This window comes from Centropristis striata, chromosome 23 (genome assembly GCF_030273125.1).
Source record: "Centropristis striata isolate RG_2023a ecotype Rhode Island chromosome 23, C.striata_1.0, whole genome shotgun sequence".
Lineage (NCBI taxonomy): Eukaryota > Metazoa > Chordata > Actinopteri > Perciformes > Serranidae > Centropristis > Centropristis striata.
This window is the reverse complement of record NC_081539.1, coordinates 21,283,191-21,310,362: the sequence shown is the minus strand read 5'-3', so window position 1 is coordinate 21,310,362 and position 27,172 is coordinate 21,283,191. Positions and strand designations below refer to the sequence as shown.

General features: G+C 41.0%; 2 protein-coding genes across 2 annotated transcripts in view; both read left to right on the top strand.

The window, feature by feature from the left end:
* Positions 1 to 4,664, top strand: part of ctnnd2a (catenin (cadherin-associated protein), delta 2a) — a 272,893-nt gene extending 268,229 nt beyond the window's left edge. Inside the window, 1 exon segment of the mRNA XM_059326789.1 lies at positions 600 to 4,664. Coding sequence (XP_059182772.1) covers positions 600 to 1,019 — 420 coding nt within the window. The 3' untranslated portion in view covers positions 1,020 to 4,664.
* A 7,645-nt stretch (positions 4,665 to 12,309) lies between these two features.
* On the top strand, positions 12,310 to 26,912 carry dap (death-associated protein). Its single transcript, XM_059326913.1, has 4 exons — positions 12,310 to 12,505; positions 13,540 to 13,648; positions 20,408 to 20,450; positions 24,968 to 26,912. Exons 1-4 carry the CDS (start codon positions 12,451 to 12,453, stop codon positions 25,085 to 25,087), a joined length of 327 nt encoding a protein of 108 aa, XP_059182896.1. The 5' UTR covers positions 12,310 to 12,450; the 3' UTR covers positions 25,088 to 26,912.
* The last annotated feature ends 260 nt before the right edge of the window (positions 26,913 to 27,172 follow it).

The window sequence follows — 27,172 nt, the reverse complement described above, 5'->3', positions numbered from 1 at the left end:
AAACCACACCCGACTGCAAATTAAAAGCCTGCTTCTGTTTGATGATTCTGCCAGTGAAGAGGGAGGAGTAACAGAAAGGAGCGTAGCCTTTAACTAGTAGGATTAGACTTTTTTTTTTATTTTTATTTTTTTATCATATGTTTAAATTCATAATTACAGTGTAAGTTCTTATATTTGGATACACACCTGTTATAGATGTAGCCACTGGCAGCACATTAATAACTGAAATGTATGTTTGAGCGAAGTGTTTCAACACCAATGGCTTCATTTTCATACACACACATACACAACTAGCCTGTGGATGTACAACTAGCCTGTGAGAGTTAGTATTAGAGATGAAATGCCACTTTAATACCTGCATGTAATAGAGAATTCACAGCATGAGTCCCTTCCCAAGTGATTCCTATCTGAGTCTTTTTACCCGTACTCCCTGCCTTTTCAAAACCTTCTCCCCAATGTGCTCACTCTCTACCTGCCACTCTCCTCTCCATCTCTCCACCTTTATCTCCCTCCCCAATGACTCTCTGTTCATGCTTGTTACACCTATATCCACGCCACAACTACCACTTTCCCCCCCACATCCACTGCTCCCCCACCAGGCTCCAGCTCAGCCCTGCGTCGTCCCACCCCAGCCCCAGCAGGACAGCCCATCAGCAGCCGTGCTAAAAGACTACGACCCCTACCCTCCCCCTCCTTCCTTCCCCCAGCCTCAGCCGCCGCAGCCTCCACCTCACAGCCAGAGCAGGAGCTTCAATGAGGTCTACTACGAGGACCAGGGACCTCCACCTCCTCCACCCCAGCCACAGCCGCAGATCCAGGCTCAGGCCCCACCTCAGGCCCAACCCCAGCAGCCTCCGAGCTCCGCCGGACCACCACGAGACCCACGGGAAGACCTGCGTATGCATCTGGGCCTAAAATCCACCGGCAACTACGTAGACTTCTACTCGGCCTCTCGGCCATACAGCGAACTGAACTACGAGACCAGCCACTACCCGGCCTCGCCTGACTCCTGGGTCTAGCTAGACTATGATGATGGGGGGGCAAAAGAGAGTCTGTGTGTGCGTGTGTGAAAGGAATAATTTTTGCAAGCGATCAACAGCAGATTAACCCAAGGTGACAGCAAGTGGCATGTTGAAACAAGATCTTGTAGCCAATGGCAGGAAATATGTGTTCTCTAAAATAGGAGGGAAGAGAGCTTGATGGGGTTAAGAAAAGAAGTGAGGTCGAGTGACAAAGAGAGACTGTGCATGTGCATGCGGACATTTTCCTTTTTTTTCCCAGACAGCTTTATTTCTTCAAAGTCAGCTCCATTGCACCGGTGAGTGGATAAGGGGGGAGTAGATATGAAGGAGAGCGTTTGAAAGGGTGAGACAGGAGTGGGCAGGAGAATAAAGAAAGCGAGAAAATGACCAGGCGGAGAGAGTACGCGGAGACCTAGAGAAGAGGAGAGAGATGAGATCAAGATATAATGGGGAGCGGATGAGGGTGAGCTCTTTCTCTGTAGGAGCAGGAAGTGGCCTGACCTTTTGTGGAAGACAGAGAGGACGAGAGGAGAGACAAAGATGGCATGAGGGTTCTTGAGGAGGTCAGGAGGAATAAAAGCACAGAAAAAGATGAAAGCACATCAGGCACATGGCAAGAAGTGGATGTTTACCATTTCACCCAAGTGACAAACGTAGCACTGCTTTTATTCTCCCCTTTTTGTTGCGATGGCCTTGCCGCCTATGGAGGCTTCTGAATATGTTTTCAAGGAATGTCATCTTCAATAGACTTTTTTTGTCAACATTCTTTTACATCTTTTTTTATTTGTACTTTTCTAAATTTTCACTTTCACAAAAGCATTTTTTTCCGTGTACAGTTCAAAGGTGATATAGTGTGTATATTACACATGTTTTTGATGGAGCCACTTGTGAAAATATGATTTTTTTTTTTCTTTTTCCATGACTGACTACTGACTGAAACAACAAAAAGCAACAAAAATAAGCAAAATGCGAACACAAGAAAAGCAGAAAAGACAGACATCGTCATGATGGATGTCGGTGGACACCTTTTGTTTTGCCCTTTTCCAAGCCGGAGAGGAAACCCCGCAGTGTTTGTGTTTTTCTCTCTCCATCAAATGAATTTCATTGTGGACATGCTCAAACGTCAAGAGCAGTTCAAGGCTGCCAGAGCATCAGATTGGCAGGGCAGCATTGCTCCTGAGTCCCTGTCAACGAAAGTGCTTTTTCACTGCCTAAAGAATATATGTGTATGTTTAAAGCACACTCTCTGTCTTTGGAAAGGGTTGTCTTTTCCTTTTGGGGAGCTGATATGTTTGACCATGTCAACTTTCAGTGGTTTCTCATCATCACTTGTGCATAAAAACTGGTCCGTCTGACAAGAGCCACCATGACTATTGTGCATTTCAGTGTACAGTAGAGATAAAGAGAAAGAGAGAGACATGACATGACATTGTGCCAAACTTTGACACCTCGTGGACCAGTCCTTTCGGACTTTAAAGGGACATTCTGTCGAAGTTTACAGACAATGACTGGATGACTCCCTCGGCTGTTTGTAACTTTTATTTTCTTGTGTTTTGATCAGGTGAAGCCGTACTTATTGCTGGGGATCATGGGTAACATCTCCCTTCCCATAGATGTACAGACCTGCCTCTCTGTGTTGGCTGAGCATGTGTGGGCGTGCTTGTGTGGGGACACGTGTGTGCGTGCGTTTGTGTACGTGTGCATGTATGTGACAGGATGCGTGGCCCGTGTGTGTACACGTAAACTTGAGCGAGCGTATCTATGCATGCATGTGTGTAGTCGTGTGCGTGTGTGCCTCTGTTGCGTGTATGTGTGTGTGCGTTCCTGTATAAATCAATGTCCAAACAAGGCATTCCTACTGACAGTTTGTCCAGTTTTACAACATGAAAAACCAAGGTAAAAATCACTAGAATGAATTGTTGATATAGAATGACAAATCTATGAATATATGAATATAAATATAAATATATATATATAATTTTTAATGTGCAGATGTCAGTGTCACTAAATGCAACAAATGTTCGCAGAGAAAAAATGATTATGTGGTGTACAACAGGACTCTTGTTCACTTGACCTAAACGTGGAAGCTGCTGATCGCCCCCCAACCCCCAACCCCTCCCCTCCCCAATCAAGACAAAAGAGAAATCCCACCTGAAGATGCTCAGGCTCTGGTGCGAGTTGTGTGTTATTGTGTGTCCATGCTTCTTAGATGACCCTGCTGAGAGAGGACCGTACTTGAACACAAGGAAAAATAAAAAGACTCTTTGCAATCAAACACCGTGGTCTCCACTACTGTTGATCATTTCAGACAGGGATTTCCAGTTCTTTGCTGGGATAGCAACTGTCACATGTTTTCTTCACATGTACATTGTATAAAGTGTTTTTTCTCATAAGGAATAATGAATCGTGTGGTGTATGGTGTGGGTTAATCTGACCCACTTTGATGTGTTTTAGATTAATCCACGTTTGTGCTCGCCCTTTCAGTCTGTCTTTTGTTCAAAAGGGCTTCAGGTGGCTTTGAAGAGTTAATAGCATAATGCTAGAACATTTTCCTTCCCACAGCTTGGGTTTCTGAGCCAGACTTTCAGTAATAGTTCTGTAAAAAACTGGAAATAGTAATAACAGGTACCAGAGTCCTTCAATCATGTCAAACCAAGAGATGCTTACTGAGTATAAATACATTTTTAGAACAAAGTGACCTCGGAACCCATCAGCTATAAGTGTGACGACAATTGAGCCTCTGGGACAATGGCCGATATTCAGGCTAAGACTTCCTCTTCCATCTGCCAGTCATTTTTTTTTAGGTGTTATAGGTCCTGACGACATTTCAGCTATCAGCTTATCAGCTTCACTGTCAAGTTGCAGTATGGGAACTGCAGGATCCAGGGTATTGGGGCTTGACTTATATTACAGACTAAAAGTCAGGATGCTTCTGTTGTGATTTTAGAATAGTGCATCTATTTCTCTGTAGCCCCTCCAATGTCATGGAAGTGCAGTACTCGAGTACCCATTCAAATCAACCCCTTTGTGGTAATGTTCTTTCCTTACACAGCGCAGCAGTGACAGGCATGTATAAACATTACAGGGGGCTTTATGTTGCCTCACAGTGACATGTAGTTTGATTGGTGTTAATAGCTTAATATATCAGATGTAAAGCCAATGCAAGGGCTCTGACATCCATCTGCCTCTACTGTCATGTTAATGATAGTGGACAGACATCAAAGATTCAATAATGGAAATTTTCCTTTTTGTATTTTCCTGTCATTTTGTTCCCAATTTTGTGTCGCCCCATCCAACTCTGATACCATTCAACCAGATATCCATCGTGAGATTGAACTCTACTTGAAGCATATTAAATGAATGAGGCTGAGCTGGATGTCGCAGCATTTGTTACAATCCATTGGAATTCATGTCTCCCCCTCCTCTCTCCCTCCCATCTCCTCCTTTGATGCTGTCTAGGTTAGGCCTGTGAAATGTAGTGTTGGGTAATAACTCCATTGCGTTGATTATTAGCCTTCACAATAGAGGCAAGCCTCCTCTGTCTGAGCACAGTCCCATAGTGGAAGGCTGGTGTAACTTAATGTGGCATGAAAATAGCTCCTCAATTTTCCTACGCACAGCCTCTGTAGAAAGTGCCCTGTTCCACCCTGCAGAAGCCTGCGGCCTTCACTGTTTCACTCGCCTTCTCTCCCAGCTTTCTCTCTCCCTAATTCTATAGCGTCCCTGCCCATTCAGCCATCACACACCTCAGGCGGTACTCAAAGGTGTATACATGTGTGTATACGCATGTATGTGCGCGCAGGTGCGTGTCAGCAGAGAGCCAGGGAGGACGTGGAGAGGGGGGCGGGGGTGAGACACAGAGTGAGATGTTGGGGAAAAAGAAGGAGACAGAGATGTAGTGGGGAGCAGGTGGAGGGTCTGTGATTTATACTCTGAGGATTTGAGCGTGAAATCAATTTGTGTTTAAGAAGAAGTGAGGCTCCATGGAGCCACTGTGTGCCACAGATAGACCTTGAGAAATTAATGCTCTCATCTGAAAGGGAAAGGTGGAGCTTGAAGGAGAAGGAAGGTGGACGGAGGAAGAGTAGGATGGACGAGGGAGAGGAAGATGGAAAGGTAGGAAAGGAGAAAAGAAATGGGGAAGGACATGGAGACTTTTAAAATGAATGAGAAACTTAAGTCTTCAAGCTTTCTATATTTTTCTCTGTAGGGAAATTGGTCTTTAAGGTTCTTACATACCATTGCACTGCATAATTGTATGTATTAACACATATAAAGTGCATAGCACAGATAAGTGCAGACATTGCAAATACATGCAACACAGCATGCCCCAGAGATTCACTTATGAGTGTGAGAGTTCAGAATTTTATACCTATTCAGACATTGTTTCCTGTATTTAATTGGAACCCTGTAGCTTCACCTGAGGGGAGCAGTTTGTATACAAGACATGAGAGGGGGCTGCAATAAATTTCCTAGCCTGTTTAGTAGTCTTCTCAAAGAGCATTTGGAGGGGGGGAAGCACCCTCACCCCCATAATTTTCATTGTTGTGAACCAGTTTATATGGGATTTTACCTTCACTGATAAAACAACAATATTACCCTCTGTCCAACCCCAAACGCCCTGAGTCTGCACAAAAGCTAAAGTCGTTGTTGGATCCTAGTGCAGACAGAAATCGCAAGGGCATTCCAAGACAGATATTATATAATTTGGATTAGATATTTGTAAGATTTAACTTCAATAACACAAGTGTTATGGACCAATAGAGGAGAATGATCTCACATAATACAGAAGCAAACAATTATGATTTAGTGGCAGCAGCAGTGGAAGTCAAGGTCTTGGAAATAACAAAACAACAAAGAAAAAAAGGAATCTTCTTTCATTAGGGGTCTGTAATACGCCTGCAACAGCTGGCAGCTGAAATTAAGGCGCTGTTCAGGGAGAAGCTGCAGTTGAAATCATATGGGCTGCCCTCTGTTAAGGTGTTTTAAAATCTTGGCATATCTGAAACCAAATCAACAACAGAACATTTGCACATATCCTGAAGTACATAAAGTTAATACATATTAGCAAATAATCATATAAAAAGAAATCATGGAGAAACATGCAAGAGCAGTCAGTTGGTTTATAATATTACGTTAAAAAGTTGCTGTTGAAAATAAAAGGTTTCTTTCGTTTTGGAAGAACTTACTTACCCCTTAAAGCTGGAGTAACTGCATTTGTGTTGCAGCCAGGGGTGTGTTTTTTTTAGGATTTGAGGACATTGGGGACTTGATTTCTATTTGCAAATTCGGTAGCAAAAAAATAACTTTCCTGATTATGAATTGTGATTTTTTTTTAAACATTAGACTTTGCATGTGTGGTTAGATAAACCCTAACCCTAGATAAAATGGAAATGCTGGGTTTGTGTTTGACTGGCTTTTAGTGTGTGCTGAGCTTTACGCCATTATTGAGATGACTGCTGCACTGAGAGGTAAGGAGAAGGATGGATGGAGTGTGATTATGAAGGTAAAATTATGGAGGACTAAGATGAGAGATGATTGAAGAGATAAGGTACACGAGAGGAGCAGGCATAAAAACAAGCTTCTGCCGACAAACACTCTAGAGTAGTCCTCCCAAATCCCCACTTATTTGAATCAAGTACATGTACCTCTCATTTCTCATTTCCCCTGCTGTCATAAATTCTGCTGCATTTACCGGTTAAGCAACAGAAGAAGGAAAAAAATATGTCAGGGAGCCTCCCCACAGCGCGATGTTCACTGTTGTTTGACATGGGTGTTATCATGGTTCATTTACACCTGCGGGAAGTGGCAGGATGTTTCAATTTGATCTTCGCCAAGAATTCTTTGACAGGGCACTAAGACTGAACAGTGCTGATTAATACAGCTGAAGATAGCCTCAGAAAATCACCCGTGATGTTAAAGCTTTGTGAAAAGCTCAGCGGGAATAACAACTCCGAACCAAACATCACAGCTTTGATAAAAAAAGACTGAAGAGGTCAGACGTTTAATGTTTAATTGTATTATGGTGTTGATTTTTTTTTTTAATCTGTTGTTATGTTTGTTTTGTTTTTTAATTATATACAAGATTGCTTTATGGACCAATTAATTGACTTGTATTTGCTTTAATTGCCTGCATATCCCTAGTTAATCACAGGAACGGACAATCATTCACGCTCACATTCACACCTGCCTGCAGCTGTGTAATGAAAAAGTATTAATTTCAGTTGTACCTCTCATATGAAGCATACATCCTTACAGAAACATGTGATGAAGAATGAAAAGGCGCCGCCAAGTGCACCAGAATTCGGTTCGCTGCAGGTAAGAACGCAGTCTGAACCAAAACACAACGCGTTCTGGGTTGAAGTTGGGCAGAAATGTTAGAATCAACACCAGGCAAGGCTTGAAAAATGTCTCATGGACTGACGTGGTCTAATGATGAAGTAAAGGCCCTTATCAAAATATGGTCAGATGATAACAGAACACAGGTGCTTATGGTTACAAACAAGACAACAAAGTCCTCAAATTATTTAGCGAGAGAATAGTGGCTAATGGATTCAATCATACAGCGGAACAATGTTGCATTAAAATGAAAAAAGTCAATACAATCCATTAAAGTCTGCGACTTGCTTCGAAAAAGTGTGAGCTCTTTCCCTCACAAAGTCTGTCCAGTAGACGAAGGACAGCAACAACAGCTTGACACAATGCTTGGTGCGCTTGATAAAGCAGGATGTGGAAGCAAACTAAATCAAATGAAAAGGTATTTTTTTCTTTATTAACCCTGAATTTGATCCAGTATGCAGAACAAAGCAGAACCAGGACACCTTTCATCATGCACAACTGAATCCATCAATAACCCCAAAACCGTACAGAGATGAGTGAGTATTTTGCACTCAGATGATTCTGTGGTGCCATTAAAATTATAGCTACCTTGGGTGCACTATGTTTTTGAGGCAGCTGAAAGACTGCCCTTGCAGTAGGTATCTGACTTATCTTAGCTTAAGAATTACTGTCTTCTTACTAAACATGATCTCAGTCTCAGTGTGGAGGGGAACTAAAACAAAGGGAGTAGTAGCAGTAGCAGTAAACCTATGGTGATCAATAAAGCATCAGGTTATTGCTAATCAATCGGCTTGTTGCACCGTTTCTTCTCTCTTTCCTGTCCTCACTTTCCACTCTGTTTCAGTTTGACTATGATTGACATGGACACATGCAACTAAGTGTACACTCATGTGGATGGTTTTCTGTCACATGCACAAACTAACACACAGGCTTACACACACACACCCCATAAGGTGCCCTGTCAGGTATTGAATAGTCAATGCTGCAGAGCAGAGAAGCCTTGGTTATTCATGTGTGATAGTGCTGCTGCAGAGGACCCAGCTGGCTCCTGCAGAGCTTCGTCAGTGTGCGTGTGTATGTGTGTGAGAGAAAGAAACAGCGTGTACGTATGTGTCTGAGGCATGATTGCATGTGTGTGAAAGAACAAATGTGTGTGTATGTGTGTGTACACACCTGTCAGTTTGAGCAAATTCACTCACCTGTGACGTCCTCATTCTGTCTCTCTGTAAGCCGTCACTGAGAGTGCTCCTCTCAAAGGGCCAGGCTACACACACACACACACACACACACACACACACACACTAAGTCATATCAGCCATGGGCAGGTGTTGAGATCACTGACTTCTGAAGAGGATTTCACCTATGGCAGTTTGAATGTGTGCCATGTATTTTCACCCTGAGTAATGAATACGCTCCCTCTCTCTCAGTCTTGCATGTGTGTGTACGTACGTCAGGGAGAGAGAAAGGCGATGAACAGACAAAAGGGTGGAGGGAGAGTGACACAAAAAGAAAGTGTGAGAGAGAGGGGAGAAATGAGCTGGATGTGGAGCTCTGTATCTTTTGCTTTGGAGTTGTGCAGTTTCTATCAGTGACTCCTCAGTTTTTCTGGGACATCACAGACTGAGTTTTGTTGGAGTGACAGTGATGATGAATCCTGCAGGACACAAACTCCCACATACACAACTGGAGATGCTTCTCTGATGTAGTGAAGCTGCATTCTTCCATCTAGTGGTCACATATGCACACACACTCACATGCATGCATTCATGGATGTATGCAGTGACCACACAAGCATGCAGGTGACTGGATTGCACTCATGGCTGGTTGACATACTTGAAATCAATATTTTGATATTAAATATAGTAAAAATAATAATATTGTGATGTCATTTGAGTGATACCATCTTTAGATTGGAGCTTAGAAATTCATAATAGAAAGCAAGAGTTACAAACTAGAGGTGTAGAGTTCAAAAAATGTGAGCTTCTACCAGATATGGAGGGTATAACAACAGCTGTCAAGTTGCATTGTGCATTGAATTGTAGGATCATGGCTTGTATGTATGTATAGACACTGAAAGTCAGGATAACTAGCCTCTGCTGCTTTAATTATGGCCTTTTGTTTTTACATCTTTCTCTCACAAGTCTAACAAGTTTTTGGAAGTACACTGCTACATCATTGGAGTACCCTTTTAATTTAGAAATTACTATTATTAAATCACTGTTGAGGCATTTATAAGTTAATTGTCTCTTCAACAATGCGTTGCTAACAACCACAAAAAAATCTGTATGTTTAGAATCCAGGCTTAGGAATCTGATTAAATGACTTTTTGGCCCATATGTGATTGTTTTCTGAATTCACATTTCTCTATATAGAGTATTGAAATAATTCCATTTTAATTTAAATACTCTTTCCTGGAAGTTTAGTCAGGCAGATCTGATTTATGCACAGAGGTCAAGTGTGGGTGGGATCGAGGGAGACAATCCAGACCTACAGCGACATGAGTGAAGCCCAGGCTGCCACAGCAGTGATCACTCAGGCTTAATGCTAATAAACATTTTGATAGTATAGTTCTCTGCGGGTGTGACTGTGTACAGTCTTCCCTCTGTGCCAGAAATACACCCGGAGGCTGCACTTGTCTGGAAGAATAACATCTTAATCAATGTGTCTTGTTAAATAAGAGTTTACAAAGTCCAAACATTTTAATTAGACAACACATTTCATCCTTTTATGAGCAGACTGCTTCCTGACCTGTGAGTGAACTGCTGGCCTTTTGATTGGTTGTCAACACTCTCCTCAGGGACACAAATGCCCTGGCAACAGATTCTTGTACTTTGAAGACAAATGTGATGCTGGGACCACCTCTCCCCTGCCAAAACCCATTGCTCATCAGCAGTGTGTGTGTGTTGCAAATGATCATATCGCACCTGTATTCTTAATATTTTTCTTGTTGTGCATATCAATGAATAATTCAAATGTACTCAATTAAAAATGGTGTTTGTGAAACCGTGTGTGTGTAAGTGGACTGCAAGTGCGGCGAGCATCACTTCTGCTGATGGTCCGAGTGAAGAACGCAGCTGCCACTTCACACTGAAATTATGCCATTACAGAGTTGACGATTGGTCTGCACGCATCACTGTCGCCACACACACACACACACACACACACACACATACACTAATTACATGACCTTACATGTAAATGTATGCACACTCATTACTCCTCAGACATAACACATAATACACTTTGCTGTGTAAATAACTATAAATTAACGACTGCTCCACCACTACATACGCACACAGGATTATGTGAAACTGCCATCCTTAGTTTCATTTTTATTCCCTTTTTATTGAACTTTCCTTGGTTGCCTACCAGCCTCTGCCTGCAATTCTCAGCTCTGCCCAAGGACACTGTCACGTCAGCCAATTAATGAACCACTGTGGACTTATAGTGCGAAAACAGAAAGTAGGTGGTCAAAGAGGTCACCACTGTCACACACACACACACACACCTTGTGCAGGTTTCTGTTTCTCTCTGTTGGATTGTCTCTTTTGCCTTTTGTTGCTCATGCCTCCGCTGCTGCTGTTTTGACACAATAACGGGCTTAAAGGTGAGAGAGGGAGACTGGCTGCTTCATTAAAAGAGGTCTTGCTTAATAAATGCTTCAGTCTTATGGGCTGTGTAGGTGGAATGCTACTAGGCACTTAAAGTTGTGTCTTTCAGCTTTTGCAATCTGCTTTTACTGTGTTAATTGGAGGGCAACAGTGTTTATTCCCACAATTAACATTTACATAACATTTAAGCTTAATTTGATCTTTAAATTTGTCATTTTTGGTCACAAAGCACTTCCCTTCCTGATATAGCCTTTGTTGACATCAAATTAGACTATAATACAATTATTAACAATTATATTTATAATTACGATATTAAGCGTTATTAATATTTGTTTTGTTTTTGTTATTATTAATAACAAAAATAATAAATAACAACTCAATTTCTATGTCAAACAGAACAATCAAATTTTAAAAAATAACTAAAAGAGGAAACAAAGGTGCCAGTAAATTCTTCTAACTTTCAGTTATTCCAGTTATATTGATACCAACCTCTATAACAATTGTCAATTCTATAAGACCCAAACATATGATATATAAAGAATAGTAACAGAGGTTCATGTCCATTATAAATAAGGTAAATGTAAATTTCTAGCTTTTTGGTTGAGGGAGTTAGACAGCGTTTAAAGTTCTAATTCTTTTTTGAAGGCACAAAAAGCAGGTTTTTTTTTTTAAACCTTGCATTTATGAATATAAAGGTTAGCTAACAGTATAATGAGGTTGCATAGATAATATTCATTTTCAAGTCTTTTTTCATACATTGTAAATCTAAATTGTACATTGTTTTAGGCAAAGCGTGAATTGGTCATAAATACTGTACAAGATGAAACGACAGATACCCTGCCTTAGGATTGGAGTCCTTCCACAAGTCCAAAACAGATGGTAAACACTCCCTGGATGTACATTACAGAAAGTGCAGGTCACATCAATGTCCTTCCTAAATCTTACCAGCACAGTCTTTAGAGGGGAAAAACAAAGAAAGGTTTGAAAGATACCTCTTTGACTTTGTTAGTAAGTAAGTAATTTCTATTCAATTTTTTTTTCATTTAATGAACTTTATTGAACAAGGTTTTCCCTACAAACGTTTGTAGGTTTGTATATAGAACAGCAGACAGGTGCTCCAATATATATGTGTCAACAGAAATAAATAAATAATAAATAAATCACAACAAATTAGGGTTATTGTTAGTAATGCCAGTAAACTTAAAAAAGTAGGGAGGATCATAAATAAATAAATAACTTCTATTCAAATTGCACGTAACACGCTGGGTAAGAGTGACGTCGGCGCGCTCCTCACGTCTCTCAGCGCCTGACGGTTCCACATGACGTCATCACGTATCGTTTCCAAACAATGCTCAGGAAAAAGCCACGTTGACGTTCCAGACTGAAGTGAAGTCCACAAATTGAGGCAGAAAAAGAAGGAATTTAGATTGTCAGACGCTCCGGTTCCTTCTCGCTGCAGACTCCAGATCATATCAGACATGTCATCGCCGCCGAAGGAGAAAGTGGAAACCAAAGGAGGACATCCGCCTGCAGGTAAAGCGCCGTGTGCTGCTGCTGTGTTGTTTTTGAAAGCTTCCTATTAAGCTGAAGGCCTTCGTTTCTGCAGTGTCTCAAAACAAATATCACATGATGATGATTAATACTTATGCAATCGCTACACTTGCAGATGCCAGCGACTGGCTACGTGTCTAAGGGATCGAGATTGCATGCAGTGAAATCTGCCATATTTCGCACATTTCCTTACTTCCTGATTGGCGTCAGATAGAGCATTATTAAACCTGGTGATATTGTAGCGATTGGTAATCATCGCAGTCAAACGTAAAGGTTTTATTTGCAATGTAACGGCTATTGCTGCTGGGTGGCGATGACGTGGAGGTCATAGGCTCCAGTCGCGTGGATGTAGGTTGGTGTGTTAAGTGTACGTGGACATGAGTAGTGTGGTAGAGCACTGGGCCTCAGCAGCTGCACCACTGATAGCACAGTGTGATAACAAATGCACCTCGCACCCGACCTCTGATTACCTGTGGGAGGCCCACTGCACAGATAGCCCAGTCTCTAACTAGCATGTAGGTGTGTTCATGTAGATGTAAGAGCACCTTTGACATTCTTATTTCTATTATCACTGCGGTCAGGTCAGAGGTTAAGGTCAGCAACAGCTGTCCTGCAGCTGCTAACAGTTCAGTATTTTTCTGTAGGACACTTTGTCAGGATAGCTGTTGCCACGACAGCCGTTTTAACCTCAGTCTTTCAGGGAGGGAAATTCTAACTCACTAAGATAACCTACTGTGCTATTTCAAAATTTATTGGAGGTCATACATTGTAGTTAATTATATAGTTGAAGTCTAACAGTTATGAGGCCGGTGAAGTCTGATTTTTCCAAACTATACAAACACAACGCTTAAGTGTTTTGTTTTCTGTCAATATCTGTTTCTTTACTGTTTTAATGAGCTGTTTATTCATTGATCATTTTTTAACTCTTGGACTAATTGTCTCAGTTTATCTGGTAATCAGTGTGTGTGTGTGTGTGTGTGTGTGTGTGTGTGTGTGTGTGTGTGTGTGTGTTGCAGTAAAAGCAGGAGGTATGAGGATAGTGCAGAAGCACCAGCCGACTGCTGTTCCGGAACCACCACAGAAAGTGGAGGAGGAGGAGGAGGAGGAGTACGTCCGCAGCAGCAGGTACCACACTCACACAGTCTGGGAATGATTACAGATCGGCTGTACGTGGAAGGGGCCCTAGGGGAGAGGAGGCCCCTGACTGCAATTAACATTTCTTGTTGGAAAGTTAATCAAATGACGATAAAGAGATGCAAAATGACCACAAAGAGACGCAAAATGACCACAGAGAGTGACAAAATGGCCACAAAGAGAGACAAAGGAGCAACAACAAGACTCAGAATGACCACAAAAAGATGTAGAATTGCCACAGAAACAGAAAACCACTAGAAGAGAGACAAAATAACTACAAAGAGAGCTGAAACAACTACAAAGTAAATAGTCTTAGAAAGACATAACATCTGCAAAAAAAGACAAAACGTTTGCAAAGACACACAAGACATCTATATGGAGAGACAAAACAACTACAAAGGAAAAAAGAGAGACAAAAGCTCTGAAAAAAGACAAAATATCTGCAAAGACAGACAAAAGGTCTGAGACAAATTATCTGCAAAGAGACAATGCATCTCCGAAATGTTAAAAATGGACAAAACAACCAGATGCAGAGACAAAGGGGCCAAATAAGACACACAAAATTACCTCAAAGGGAGACAAAAGGACCCAGACGAGACACAAAATGACATGGCTGTGTCATTTATAGTCGTTTTGTGTCCCTTTGAGTCGGAGTGTCTTGCTCTTATGTTGGAGAAGTGAGGGGATCATGTCATATCTGTGCCCAGGGGCCCATTGTCTCATAATTTGTTCATGCGCACAGTGAAGACACACACACAAGTGGCTAAATGCGTTTACTGCAGAGGTAAGACTTGTTCAATACTCTCTGCAGTTAGATTGAGAAACCGTCTGTGCCATGTACGTGGTGATTTGTACGTTGTTAATCACACCCACACACACAAACTGACACCCTGCAGATCGTCAACTAAGCAATTTAGCCGGTTCCATGTTTCTATAAGGCTCTACTGTAGGCATTTTTGCAGCAGACTTGTTGTGTACTGTTGCCAGCTAATTCGGTAAACAACATAATTACTGCATAATTACAGCATTAACTTGAACAGCCCATTCAGCAGTCGCTATTGTTTGCTATAAGCGGCATGTTTTACATCACACTGGCTCTATTTCCGAGTGACAATAATTGTTCTGTTTCTGTATAAGCATGTTGGGTTTTTGCTGCTTTGTTTCTACAGAGGTCATTCAGTCCTACGAGGTGGTGCACGCTGTTGCTTATTTTCAGTGTAATTGTGAGTGTCTGCTTCTACACCCACATACGTCTACTCAATATTCATGAGTGTCAGTACAGGTGGCATATTCACACACTGTGTGTGTGTGTGTGTGTGTGTGTGTGTGTGTGTGTGTGTGTGTGTGTGTGTGTGTGTGTGTGTGTGTGTGTGTGTGTGTTAATGAGAGGTGATAAATGAGAACTGACGAGCAGTGCATAGCTGAGAGCAGGGTTCAAGAACATTGCCAACTGTCAAGGAATATTGTGTGTGTGTACTTTAGACACACAACCTTTACACACACACTGAAATATATACATTGGATGGTTTTCATCATCCACTGTGTATTTTCCTGTAATTCAGAGCAGGAATAGCAAGCCTGTCAGTGGCCATAAGTAATTTTCTTTTGCATGCTTTTCCTTTCTAGCAAGATGAGAAGCAATAATAGAGAGAGAATTAAAGTGAGAAGGGAGGTCAAGTAGATAACACAAGTTTGAAAGGAACATGCTTCCTGGCTTCTACTTGTCAAGGGTAAAAGCCTGTTTGTTAAAGAGAGAACACTCCATACAATAAGAGAAACACTTCAGTTGTAGCAGACACTGCTCAGGGTTTAACCGCCATTCCTGCCAGTTGGATATGCACTTCCTCATTTTGTTGTGTGGCTTTAGAGGATATGGAGTCATCTTTTGCCATGTTTCCACCCTACTTGACCCGACTCATTTCACTTTTGATACCTGGTCCTTTTCTGCAGCATTCTCACCTGATCGCCATAGAGCCACCACATGAAACTGCCGTGAGATCATCTTTAACACCATACCTGCTGAATCCTTTCATTGGTAACCGAACACAGGAGTGATGTCACTGAGGGTAGCTTGGTTATTTAAAAATGTCAGGAGATATGCGCCATTTGAGAATGCAATTGGGGCTGCAGCTATTTTATTCATTAATATTCCAATGATGTATGTATGATTTATCCTAATAATAATATAATAATAATAATAATAATCTGATTTACAATGGCACGTAAAATGTTCTGGAGCTCAATGTGGCATCTTGTTTTATCCAACAAACAGTTCAAAACCTGAGGAAGTTCCATTTACAATGATATTGAACATAGTAGAAACTTCCATTTGAAAAGCTGGAACCAGATTTTTTTTAATGCTTTTGCTTGAAATATCAGTAATAAATTCTCAAAATAGTAGCTGATTTTTTTGTCAACCAACTAATTGATTTAACTCTAAATTAAATATGCACTTGATTATTTGCGATGGAAAATTACCAATGCAGTGATGATATTCTAAAGAGCAGAAGCTTCACAAATTTGCATTCAGATTTCAAAGAAATGACTCCCTGCTGGTTTTAAGATTGTATGGTTTCCTTTATTACTTGCATTGCAGGCTTATTTAAAGACTTAATGATCGTGTTCTAATAAGTTGCACTGGTAGAGGAGCCAACTGAATGTGTGCTTTTAAAATTCAATATAGGATTTTGTTGGTTTAAATATCTTTGACTCCTTTCCCTCATGTGTAATCTGGCCACTTGTCTCACCAGAGCCATACAGGGTCTAATAGTTGCCTCAGTATTTATTCTTCCAAATGTTTCCTTTAGAGCTTGCAGTCAAAGAAGAGGAATCATTACTTGGGCTGTGAAAATAAATGAGACAAATAGTGCATTTTAATCACAGAGGAAAACCATTTCAATCCCTTAGCGTGATAAACTCCTCTTGGCCTGGCTGTGTAAATGCAAGTTTACCTTCCTCCCCTGAAATGTTTATCTTTAACTCAAAATTACCTGTCAGCCCATCCAAAAAGAGAGGCTGAGTAACTGCACTCCATCCGTCAATGCAGTCAGTGAAACTCTCTCGCTCACACACACTCTGTCTGTCCCTCTCCGTGTCACGCTGATGGACGTCTAGCAGGTGGCTACTGGGTAAATTTCGCATTAGTAGCAGCCAGTGAAGCGTTGTAGTCAGGGGAACACCTGCCGTACCCAATCTAGCCGAGATGGACAGATGGGGCAAAGAGAGAGAGATAGGTGGCCTGGATTATGGCGAGGAGGAGAGGGGGGAGTTAGGATGGTATGGAAAGCAAGGGACGCCATGGTGATAAGATATTAAAAAGAGGAAAGGTTTTATTCAGTAAGAGGCAGTAATAGGAGACGGATGGGTAGGGGTGAGACGGAAAGGGAGGCATAAACTGGAGCAAGTTAGTGACCCAGCAGTAGCTTCCTGCCCACAAGTGAATGTGTTTTTTAAATGCATCAGGAATAAATAAATAAATCAACCAAACATACAGGCAAATGTGGCTTCTTCTGTGTAAAAAGTGATGATGCAGAGTTGGAGAGGCAGACATAGGAAAGGAGGTAAACAGACAAACATATGGTTGTTTCATCATTTAACATATTGCTTCCTATTAAAGTGAATATGTGGTTTATGAACCGCTCACACATTGACTATCAGCTACATGGAAGGTGATCACAGGCCTCATGTCAGCTGCACTGCCACCTCTCCTACATGGTTCTGGTGAGAGGTGGATATGTTCCAGAGCCTCGGAAAAAGAGCGGGCGGTGCTGTGCACACGCTTCACTAAATCGCTGCGCACATAAACTGAATGTAGGAACTGTTGTGAAATGTGCAGTAAGCTGACAGCTCATGGTGAAAAGTTGAGAGAGAGAGGGTAGGGAAGAGGAGGAGGAGGAGTGGAAAAAGGCAACAGGCATCAGTTTCTATGGCAACCACCACCTCGCCCACGGCAACAAACTTCCTGCTCTGGTGAAGCAAAGAGAGATGGGTGGGGTAGTGGTGGTGGTGTCGAGGTGTGGCTTTTAGAGAGCTAAAGGCAGAGAAGAAAACACCATACCATTAATGTGCATTATAGTCGCTGCGTTATTAGTTAAAATTAGCGTTCTGGATCTCCTCCTCTCTTTTTCTCCTTCGTTCTCCTTCTCTTTTACCTCTAACTCCAAGTCTCCTAGCACAAAGCGACTCCTCCCCAGGATTGCTTACAGCTCTCTACTGCCCCCTGCAGGCTCCTTCTGTCACTCCTCCCAGTTAAACCAAACCACAGCAGAGATTTCTCTCAGTTTTGGTTTCTCTTTCTCTGTGCTTCCTCATTTTTTCCATTCAGACAGAATATATAAAAAGAGTGTCAAAAGCATATCATTTGTGTCTGCCTGTCTGTCTGTCTGCTGCATGTGAATATACACTATGTATTTCAGTCCCAGTTTGGTGAGAAGCTTACACTTATGTTTTTCTCCATCTCACTTTAAAAAAGGTTTTATTTAAACACATCTAAAGGTGTCAGATTCTTGTTAGCTGTCTGCCTCTTGCTCCTGTCTGTCTCTTCATCTGTCTCACCTCTGTGTCTCACTCTAGCCTTTGTGCTTCATCCTAGTAACAGTGAGCAAAGTTTGATGCTTACATGGTTCAAATGCAATACAGATTTTTTCCTTTACTTTAGCCTTGGTTTTCTTTCCTACCTCCCCTTCCTTTCAGTAGAATAGAGACATGTGACGACCCAACATGAGATGAATGTCAGCCCACGCTCTCTCAGTATGTGAATACACTTCCAACTTCACCTCAATCCCACTGTATAGCTTCCACTGAAATTGAAACTTAAGCAGCCACTGTACGTGTGCGCTGCATGTCTCTGTGGCTCGGTGTAAAACACAACTTTAAATGCTTATTTAAAACATGTCAAGTTGTTGTATCAATATTTTATCAGTGACGCACATTGCTCGAAGTAAGTTTTTTACATTTGCGTTTGAGAAAAACAGCCTAACAGGGCTGTAGCAGCTGAACACTAACAAGCTAGCTTACAGCTACAAGGGCCTATTAGAATAAATGAGGAAATCTGGTATTCTATATTGCTAGCATGCCTTTTTTCATTTAACTTTAATGTGTGCAATGAAAGAAGATACTCTATGGCTCTCCAGCAGATGTGTTTAAGATGAAAGTTTAGCCAACAGGTTTTTGCACATAAATGTATGTAATGAGTCTCCTGTTAGCATTTTGAGGTTTTTCTTCATCTGGCTCTTGCCGTATGCACATTTACTCCCCATTTGTTCCTCAGATAACCTTCAAAAATGTAACACTACTTTCAAGCCAAATGTTAGCGCTGAGTTAGCAACACCACCTCAGAGCTAGTAGAGCATTAATTCGAATGAGGAACACTTTTGCCGCTAATATGCTAAATTCGAGCTAATTGACTTGCTAATAGAGAACCTCTCAGCCCTACATTATGACAAGTGGGTAGTGAGGAAATAATCAACAAAATTCAACATATCCAAGCATTAATTTAATAGCAAGGTGTAAATATTCTCATCAGGATAAGTAGCAGAAGGCTGTTCAGTGCCAAGATGTTGATTGCAGAGATGGAGGTTAGCCAGATGTGTTGGAAAAAACCATAACTGTTAATTGATAGTGATTAAAAAGTTGTGCATGGATCATAAAATAAATAAGAAAGTAACAGATGTTTCAAATGTTTCCTGAGTGCTGAGTTTTTCACCGCTGAGGCTGCAGTTTGTAGTCTCTGTGAGAAACTTTTCATCTTTTCCAACATATTTATGCTGTTAATGAGGTAAGCCATAAACCGGACATGCTTGCTGCTATTGCTAATGTCTTTGAGTGGAGTTTTGAAGGTGGCTACCACAACTGTACTCTTTTGCCGGGGGGTGGCGATGCCGTAAAATTAGACGGCGCTCGTTTGTCATGTCAAGGTCGATACTTACCTCGGGTTCCGCATTCCTCCTCCTCATCTTTTTCTCTACCTCCATCCCTTCGCTTTCTCTATGTCTGAGTGAGTGTTCACCTCCCTTTCTCCTCCATCCTTTTCTCCTCCCCTCTAACAGTCTATAGGTATTTTGTCCCCCTGTCCTCCCTGCCCTCTCGCCTCCCTTTGCTTTACCCCCTCCTTTCCATCTGCCCTGACCTGACTCTCCCCCCTTCTTTCCTCCACTTCTTTTTCCTCCTCCATCCCAAATCCTTTCCTTTATCATCATCCTCCTCTTTAACTCTCTTTTCCTCTCATAGCCTCAGCTTTCTCCCACTTTCCTCCCTCCCCTCTCTCCTCTCATGCTTTCCATCCAGAAGCTGTGAGCCCCAGTGTTTGGCCAGGATGAATGGGAGCTATTTAAGCTCCTGGCAGGTCCATCCTGCGTGTGTATGTGTGTTTGTGTGTGTGTGTGTGTGTGTGTGTGCGTGTGTGTGCGTGTGTGTGTGTGTGTGTGTGTGTGTGTGTGTGTGTGTGTGTGTGTGTGTGTTGCCAGAGAGAGTAAGACTGTGGGTGTTATGTGTTTAGACATCTTGGGATGTTCGAATTTTTGCACAGTGTCACTCTTGGATGTTTTGAAGTAGCCAGATTGGTAAACTTTTGTGAATATTGCCATGCATTTAGCTGCATCCATGGCTTGCACACAATGTGATTAAATTACACACACAGTCACCACAGAATAAAGCACTGGACACATGCTCTGCTCACTCAATTGTATATTGTCATGAATTTTCCAAATAATTTTCAATTAATTATTCCCTCTCTTTTGTTCTCCTTTTTAGCCCACCAAAGGCCCCCATGATTGTGTCTGGAGTGGTGACAAAGGTAAGACACACACACACACACACACACACACACACACACACACACACCACCAGTCGTGTTGAAATAAGCTTGATAAGGTGCTTTATATCTGGGACATATGCTCTACGGGGAGAGATAGAGGCTTAGTGCTGAGATGGAACAAGAGAGAAAAGGAATAACAAGACAGAACAGAAGGAGGATAAGAAAATGGAGAGAATACCAGGGGAGTGGCAAACTAATAGAAAAATTTAAAAAAAGTTAACAAGGGTTAGGAATGGTAATCTTATAACATATGTAAAAAATATTACAGTAGATCAAGCAACACTGAGCCCAAAATTAGGCAGATGGAGGAGGTTCATCAGTGTCAACCTGTGTATGTGTGAATGTTTGTGTAGGCTTCAACAGCCATGACCTGCCACTTTAAAAAGTGGGTCAAAGTGTGTGTGTGTGTGTGTGTGTGTGTGTGTGTGTGTGTGTGTGTGTGTGTGTGGTGTGTGTGTGGTGTGTGTGTGGTGTGTGTGTGGTGTGTGTGTGTGTGTGTGTGTGTGTGTGTGTCAGATTGTTTGCGGAAGATTGCAGTGATATCAGCAAGGTGGCAGGCATTCCATTTATTCCCCGATCCTCCTCTAGCCTTCCCTATCACTGCCATGAAACCCAGAGGCTACCACAGCACAAAGCCTTTTAGGAGCTAAGTGAAACACTTCTGTATGTGGAGTCTGTGGCCTTTCTTTTTAATGTAAAAAAAAATAAGACCTTTTCTGGCTGTGTATTTTACTGTCTTTCCTTTCTCTTTGAATGACAAAAAAGGATTCTCTGGTGTTTTTGTGTTGTAAAAATGATTCGGCCAAAGGTTTCAAAGTCTAAAGCTAGCCGAAGAAGAAACTCCAAAAGAAAAAAATGAGTAATACATGTATTCCTTTTTCATGTCCAAATTGGGCTTTGTGGTTTAGACCACATGTCTTCCTGCCTGCAGGGCTCAGATCTCACTGGAAATATCTATTCTGCACACCACGTAAGCAGAGAGTCTGTTAAAGGAAATCAAAAGAAGGTATTTAGGTATTTGTAATATGCACTGACTGGTATATTTCTAAATTTAAAAAAATAATACATTTCTGACATATAAAATTAAACAAGTCAGCATATTGGGTATATACACAAATGCAGATTGGGTAATACAGTTTTCTTTAGAATATATTTGTAGAAAAAGCACGTCCTGTATTGTAAAAGTGAGATTTCCGTGGAAAAACACACAAAGCCCAAATTCAGAAACTTTAGGACTTCTACTGCCAGAACTTCTATAAAGTTGTATATCACAACTTTAATACACATTGGTTAAAAGTGTGGTCGCTCACTGGCTGCAATGATGGTGCAGACACCAAGAGTGCAAATGCTGAACACCTGCACAAGCTGACCAATCATAGCAGACAGAGAGTGAAGATGGGTATATATCAGATGGTATAAGAAAAAAATATTTATTTTTTGTTTTTTTACATGGAAGTATCTAAATGTGTTTTTGCTCAAACTGAAAATATAAGTTTAAATCACAGAATGAGCATAATATTGTGCCATTAGATTGAAGGCAGGCAAATATTCGAAACGCATAGAAAGAATGAATGATTTATGATTATAATTTAAGTTTGCATGATTAGGTTAACAGAAACACTTCAAGAAACTAGGAAGTATTAGTGTATCATCTTGAGCCACATGAATATAAAAAAGAGTAGTTTTTCCCTTTTGAACATGTTTTCATTAAACATTCTTTAAAGTATTTTAATAAAAACTAAATTTGGTTGCAAATATCATCTTTAAATGGGTATTTTAGCTGTGCACTAAAATGGTATGGGGGAAAAAAGGTAGGAAACATGCCTTGCCAATCATCATGACTTCTGTTCACAATTTGGTGCAATAATACATTTAATTTGTTGCATTCCCTCCCATACCTCAGCTTCAGTAGGACAGAGATAGAGGAGAGAAGCTTTGAGCTGTAGAAGAGAGAATAAGGGCAATTGGAGGTCAAATCCATCCACATCCTATGCAGTTAGCTGTGGAATTGGCTTTAAATGAAAGAAACACACACATACACACTGTAAATGTTTTGTGCCCACCTACACACATACAGGAGAGCTAGTAGACAGCTTCGCATACAGTACAAAAGCAACACATACAGAGAGGATTAGGGTCAACCAAGGATGGGGTGGGCGAGTAAAGTTCAGAAAGCGGTTCAGACAGACAGACAGACGTGTGCGTGTGTGTGCGCGTGCGTGTGTCTGTCTGTGTGTGGCGTTGATTAAATTGGTTATATAACTTTATCCATGTGGACATCTAAGGATTCAGAATATGAGGAAACCATATGTTATTATGTTAATGAAGGAGTAGTAACATCCACATATGGCAACATCTGGACATGGACACCATCAGCAAAACACCAACTTAACTCAATATGAAAATCCAGTTTTTTCGATGAAAGAATTAAAACCTTCAATATTAATCCCCTTAATCATGCGAGCTGCAATGTAATGTGAGTGTGCTGTGAGTTATATAGCTATAAATCTCATCCATCCACTAATGTTTTCCTCATAAATGGGACCAGGGTTAAGAAGGTGAGAGAAAAGTGTAGTGAGAAAAAAACAGGTACATTTAAAGAGAAACTGCATCATTTTCCTACATGGATGGTATTTGCTCATATTTTTCTGCCTTAGTGAGTAATGGGAACAAAATTTTTCAGTTTTTAAACTGGTCTAATATTGAGCACTGCAGCCACAAAACGGGCTTAAGGGGAAATTCTGTGTGTACATCCACTAAAACTGCTTGTTTTTGCCACTGCAAGGCTCCGATTATTATTTTATGTGTCTGACAACATAATGGAAAGGAGCCTACAGAGAAATAAAACGTCTCACTCAAAGAGAAGTCTTTTTCTGGAATGACTAAATGACTGAAGTATAAGGTGGAAACGTGAGGAGAGAGTCGGAGAGAGGAATGCTAGGAAGAGTTTCTTGTATTTGAGTACAAAAAGCTGGTCTTATCTCAAAGATTTTCAATGTCATGGCTGAATATTTAGCTGATTTTTGACAATTTAGCAGGACTCACAAGATTTTAGATCGAGACTTCTCCCTGAGTAAGACTTGGTTAGACACAATAACAAACAGAGCAAATCAAGCGAAGAGTAAAGAAAAAATGTTTTATTTCTCTGTAGGCTCCTTTCCATAATATGTCAGACACATAAAATAACAATCTGAGCCTGTCAGTGGCAAAACAAGCACTTTTAGTGGAAGTATATTGATGGTTCACTGTTGCACCAAAGTATTATATTGCTGCCTGTTTAAAAAATCCGCCAGATAAAGCACTCCCAATTAATACTGGCTCAATTTTGGAAATTGTTGTCCCAATTAGTCACTAAGACACAAGAATGTGCCAAAGAAAAAAAGGGGTCCATGTTGAAAAAGTACCAAAGTTTCCCTTCAAGGTGAGGAATAAAAGACAAACCAGAGACGAACATATGAGAGAAAAGAAACAAAAACATTGAGGAAGACAGAAAGGAATGCTGGCAGGTAAAGATAAAAAGACAGAAGGAATCGAGTCACGACTGTAGTAAGTCTCTGATTAAAATTCTGCATTCCCCTGTGAATGATCAAATTCCTGCTTTGATCCGATTTAGAAGCGAGCGGCTGTTTATGGACATTTTTCTTGGAATAAGAGATTGAGGTTGCAGAGAACATGAGCGGGGACAGATGAGTGCTCTATACTTTACCCTTCACTTTGGGGATTTCCTCATTGTTATTATGATTATCAGAGGGAAAGGATTTAAAAATGGGGCGAGAAGGGTGCATACTATGTGGGTATAGAAACAAACTGCAAAACATTATCATACATATACACTTTCACACACTATTGTTGAGTTATATCCTTTGCACTAATGTTTTCTCTGATTATTGTAAAATCTGTTACTAACACTAGTTTCAATACCCATCACTGTCCTACTGTTGAACTTTGGTTGGATGAGTATCTGCTGTACCATATCTTGCAATGGTAGGTTTGCAACAGATAAGAGTCAGTTAAGCTTATAGTTGGTGTCACCTGAAAGTTTTATTCAAAATCCTAATTTTTTCCCAGCTGGTAAATTTGAGATGAAGGGGGTTAAAGACACATGTTTTCCTCATGATATGATGAGGTTCATGCTTCATGTGCAGTTACACCTGCAGGAATTCCAGCTGTTCTCTCTGTACGCTCCCGGTGATGGTGAAATGCTTTAAACAACACCCAAAATGACTTTTTAGCATTTGTTATTGGCCATTAAGAAATGTTTGTTCCCTTCTATTTCAGCTTTTCTCTAGTTGGCATGCTATGGTGTTGTACATGTTGTTTCAAAAATGCCAAATAGTTCTGCCACCAAATTTCCTCCTGTTTAACAAGAGGACTACGCATGAAATAATTTTGCAGCTCAGACTGTAAGCTTGAGTGTCTTAGTTTTTTGTGCACAACAGTTAATGCAGTCCATTATTCTCCCTTTAAAGACTATTGACTGACTGTGTTCTGTTCAGGGTGATAAGGACTTCACCCCTGCTGCCGCCCAGGTGGCTCATCAGAAGCCCCAGCCTTGTGTCTCCAAGCTGCCCTCTGGCCAGCACATCAACCAGCACATCCACCAGCCCCGCAAGTGAACTAGGCAGCAAGCTACAAACGGCTACGCTAACTCCACCAGCCGGCCTTCCCAATGGAACACATAAGATGAAGACGTCTCCCCACCAGGCACAGATCTCCTCTAAATAATCAGAATAGTTAACCTGTTGCATTACATATATGAGGAAATTATTCAATGCCAATACAGCCATTATAGAAGTCCTACTTAGAACACCCCCGCTGCATAGTCTGCACTTTGTGTCCTTTCCTAAAGAGGGATTGTTTGACAGCTGGATAGTCTTAAGTTAGTATAAATGGGTGGAGGGTCTCCTAAAATGGCTATTATTGTAAACATTAATAGAGAAATCTGAGTCTGTGGGGGAAACTTTCACCCCAGGCGATGTGCCGACCACTGCCACATCACAGCAATCAGCCAATCACAGCAACCTATCAATCAGGCCAAGTGACCAACCAATCACCTCACAGTGATGAGCCTAAGCTCCAGCCTTCTACCTATGACCTTCACAGACCAAAATCACCAATCAACAAATAACGAGGTGGGCGCCAGTTTTACATTATAAACGCAAACCAAAAAGAACACAGAGAGTAGCTTCTAGATGGCAAAAGGCAGTTTGATGTGTTTGCCACTGAAGCTGATGCCAAATTGCACGGGTATAGTAGAGCGAGTTAAAGTAGCTAATTACAAGACAGCGTTAGCCAGTTATTAGCCCAAACGCTAAGATAACTTTGACAAGTGTTCTATTTGGCAATTTCAATATCATAGATACCTAATAAATAGCTCCAATGAGATACAAAACACTTCTTATTAACAATGACTGGCATTACCCAAGGACCTATCTGATGCATGTCAAAGTGTCATGATTCTAGATAGCAAGCTACAGTTGTTGAAGACACTGATAAGCTTTTGGACCACAGACATTTTTTTTTTTTTTTGGACAACTTCCTGCTGGGTCACTGTTCCTAGCTTTATTTGGCAGAGAGGAGTCTTACTGATCTCTGATCTACTCTCCATTTTGCCTGCCTTGTTGGAGCTGTAATAATACCCATGCTGCCCTGGTCATTTTAATTTGAATGCAAACTCAACCTGCTTCATAGTAGAAGTGTCCCACCAGTGCCTCATTGCTTAGATTTCAGGATTTCTTGTCTCATTTGACATGCATGGATTTACATTTTATCTGCAAAGCACCAGAGTCAAATGGACTAAAAATATAGCCAGAAATGTAATAAAATCTGAAGATACTGTGCAGAAGCTGCAGGAGGCTTTGTGTTTGCATTAACAGTTATCTTGAACATCACAAGGTTGAACAAAGCATTGCAGAGAAGTAGTTCAGGAAATAGTGAGGCTCTTAACTTCGAAATGAAGGGAATCACCATGCAAAAACATTCCATAGAAAAGTGTCTGAACAACTATGCTAACTATGTGACAGTCAGTGAAGGAAAATGCAATACATGTATTTCTACTCGCCAGGATATCTGCAGGTATGGTTCTTTGCATTTCAGAAATCTGTATCAGCCCCCAAAATCCTGATCGGCACTACCCTAGAAATTCGACATATCAACACACGCACGACACCCTTTTCCTTAATCACCAATCCCCTTACACTCAAGTGTCATTTGTTGCAACACTAATGTTCAGGTTTCCAGGAAAGAAAGAAATGTATCATGCCAAGAAGGAATGATTTCCTATGTTAATTTAATTAAGTTTAAAAGAGTTTTATTTTTGTTTTTCTCAGTTCTGTTTCTTGAGTAAATTGTTCAAATTGTACAAATCTTTAGCCATTGACTGGACTTAGGTATTAGGTGTGGTTGTCATAGTAAATAAAGATATAGACTATCTTGGAAAAACGCTTTCTCATTTGTAACATTTGTCATGTAAGGAAAAGATTTTCAGCTTTGTATTAGAGAAGGTGGTGAATGATACGGTTCTAATATTTTTTTCCCAGTTCAAAGTAGTCCTGCTTGATGGATTGTGTCCTGTACTTCACCTCGAGTATTTGAGCATCCCATGGTGAATTAGCACCCTGCACTGAGGGATTAAGGCTCAGGTGGTGTTTTGAAATGAAACAGAAGCATCTCTCCAAGAGCTGTCCGCTGTTTTTCTTTCC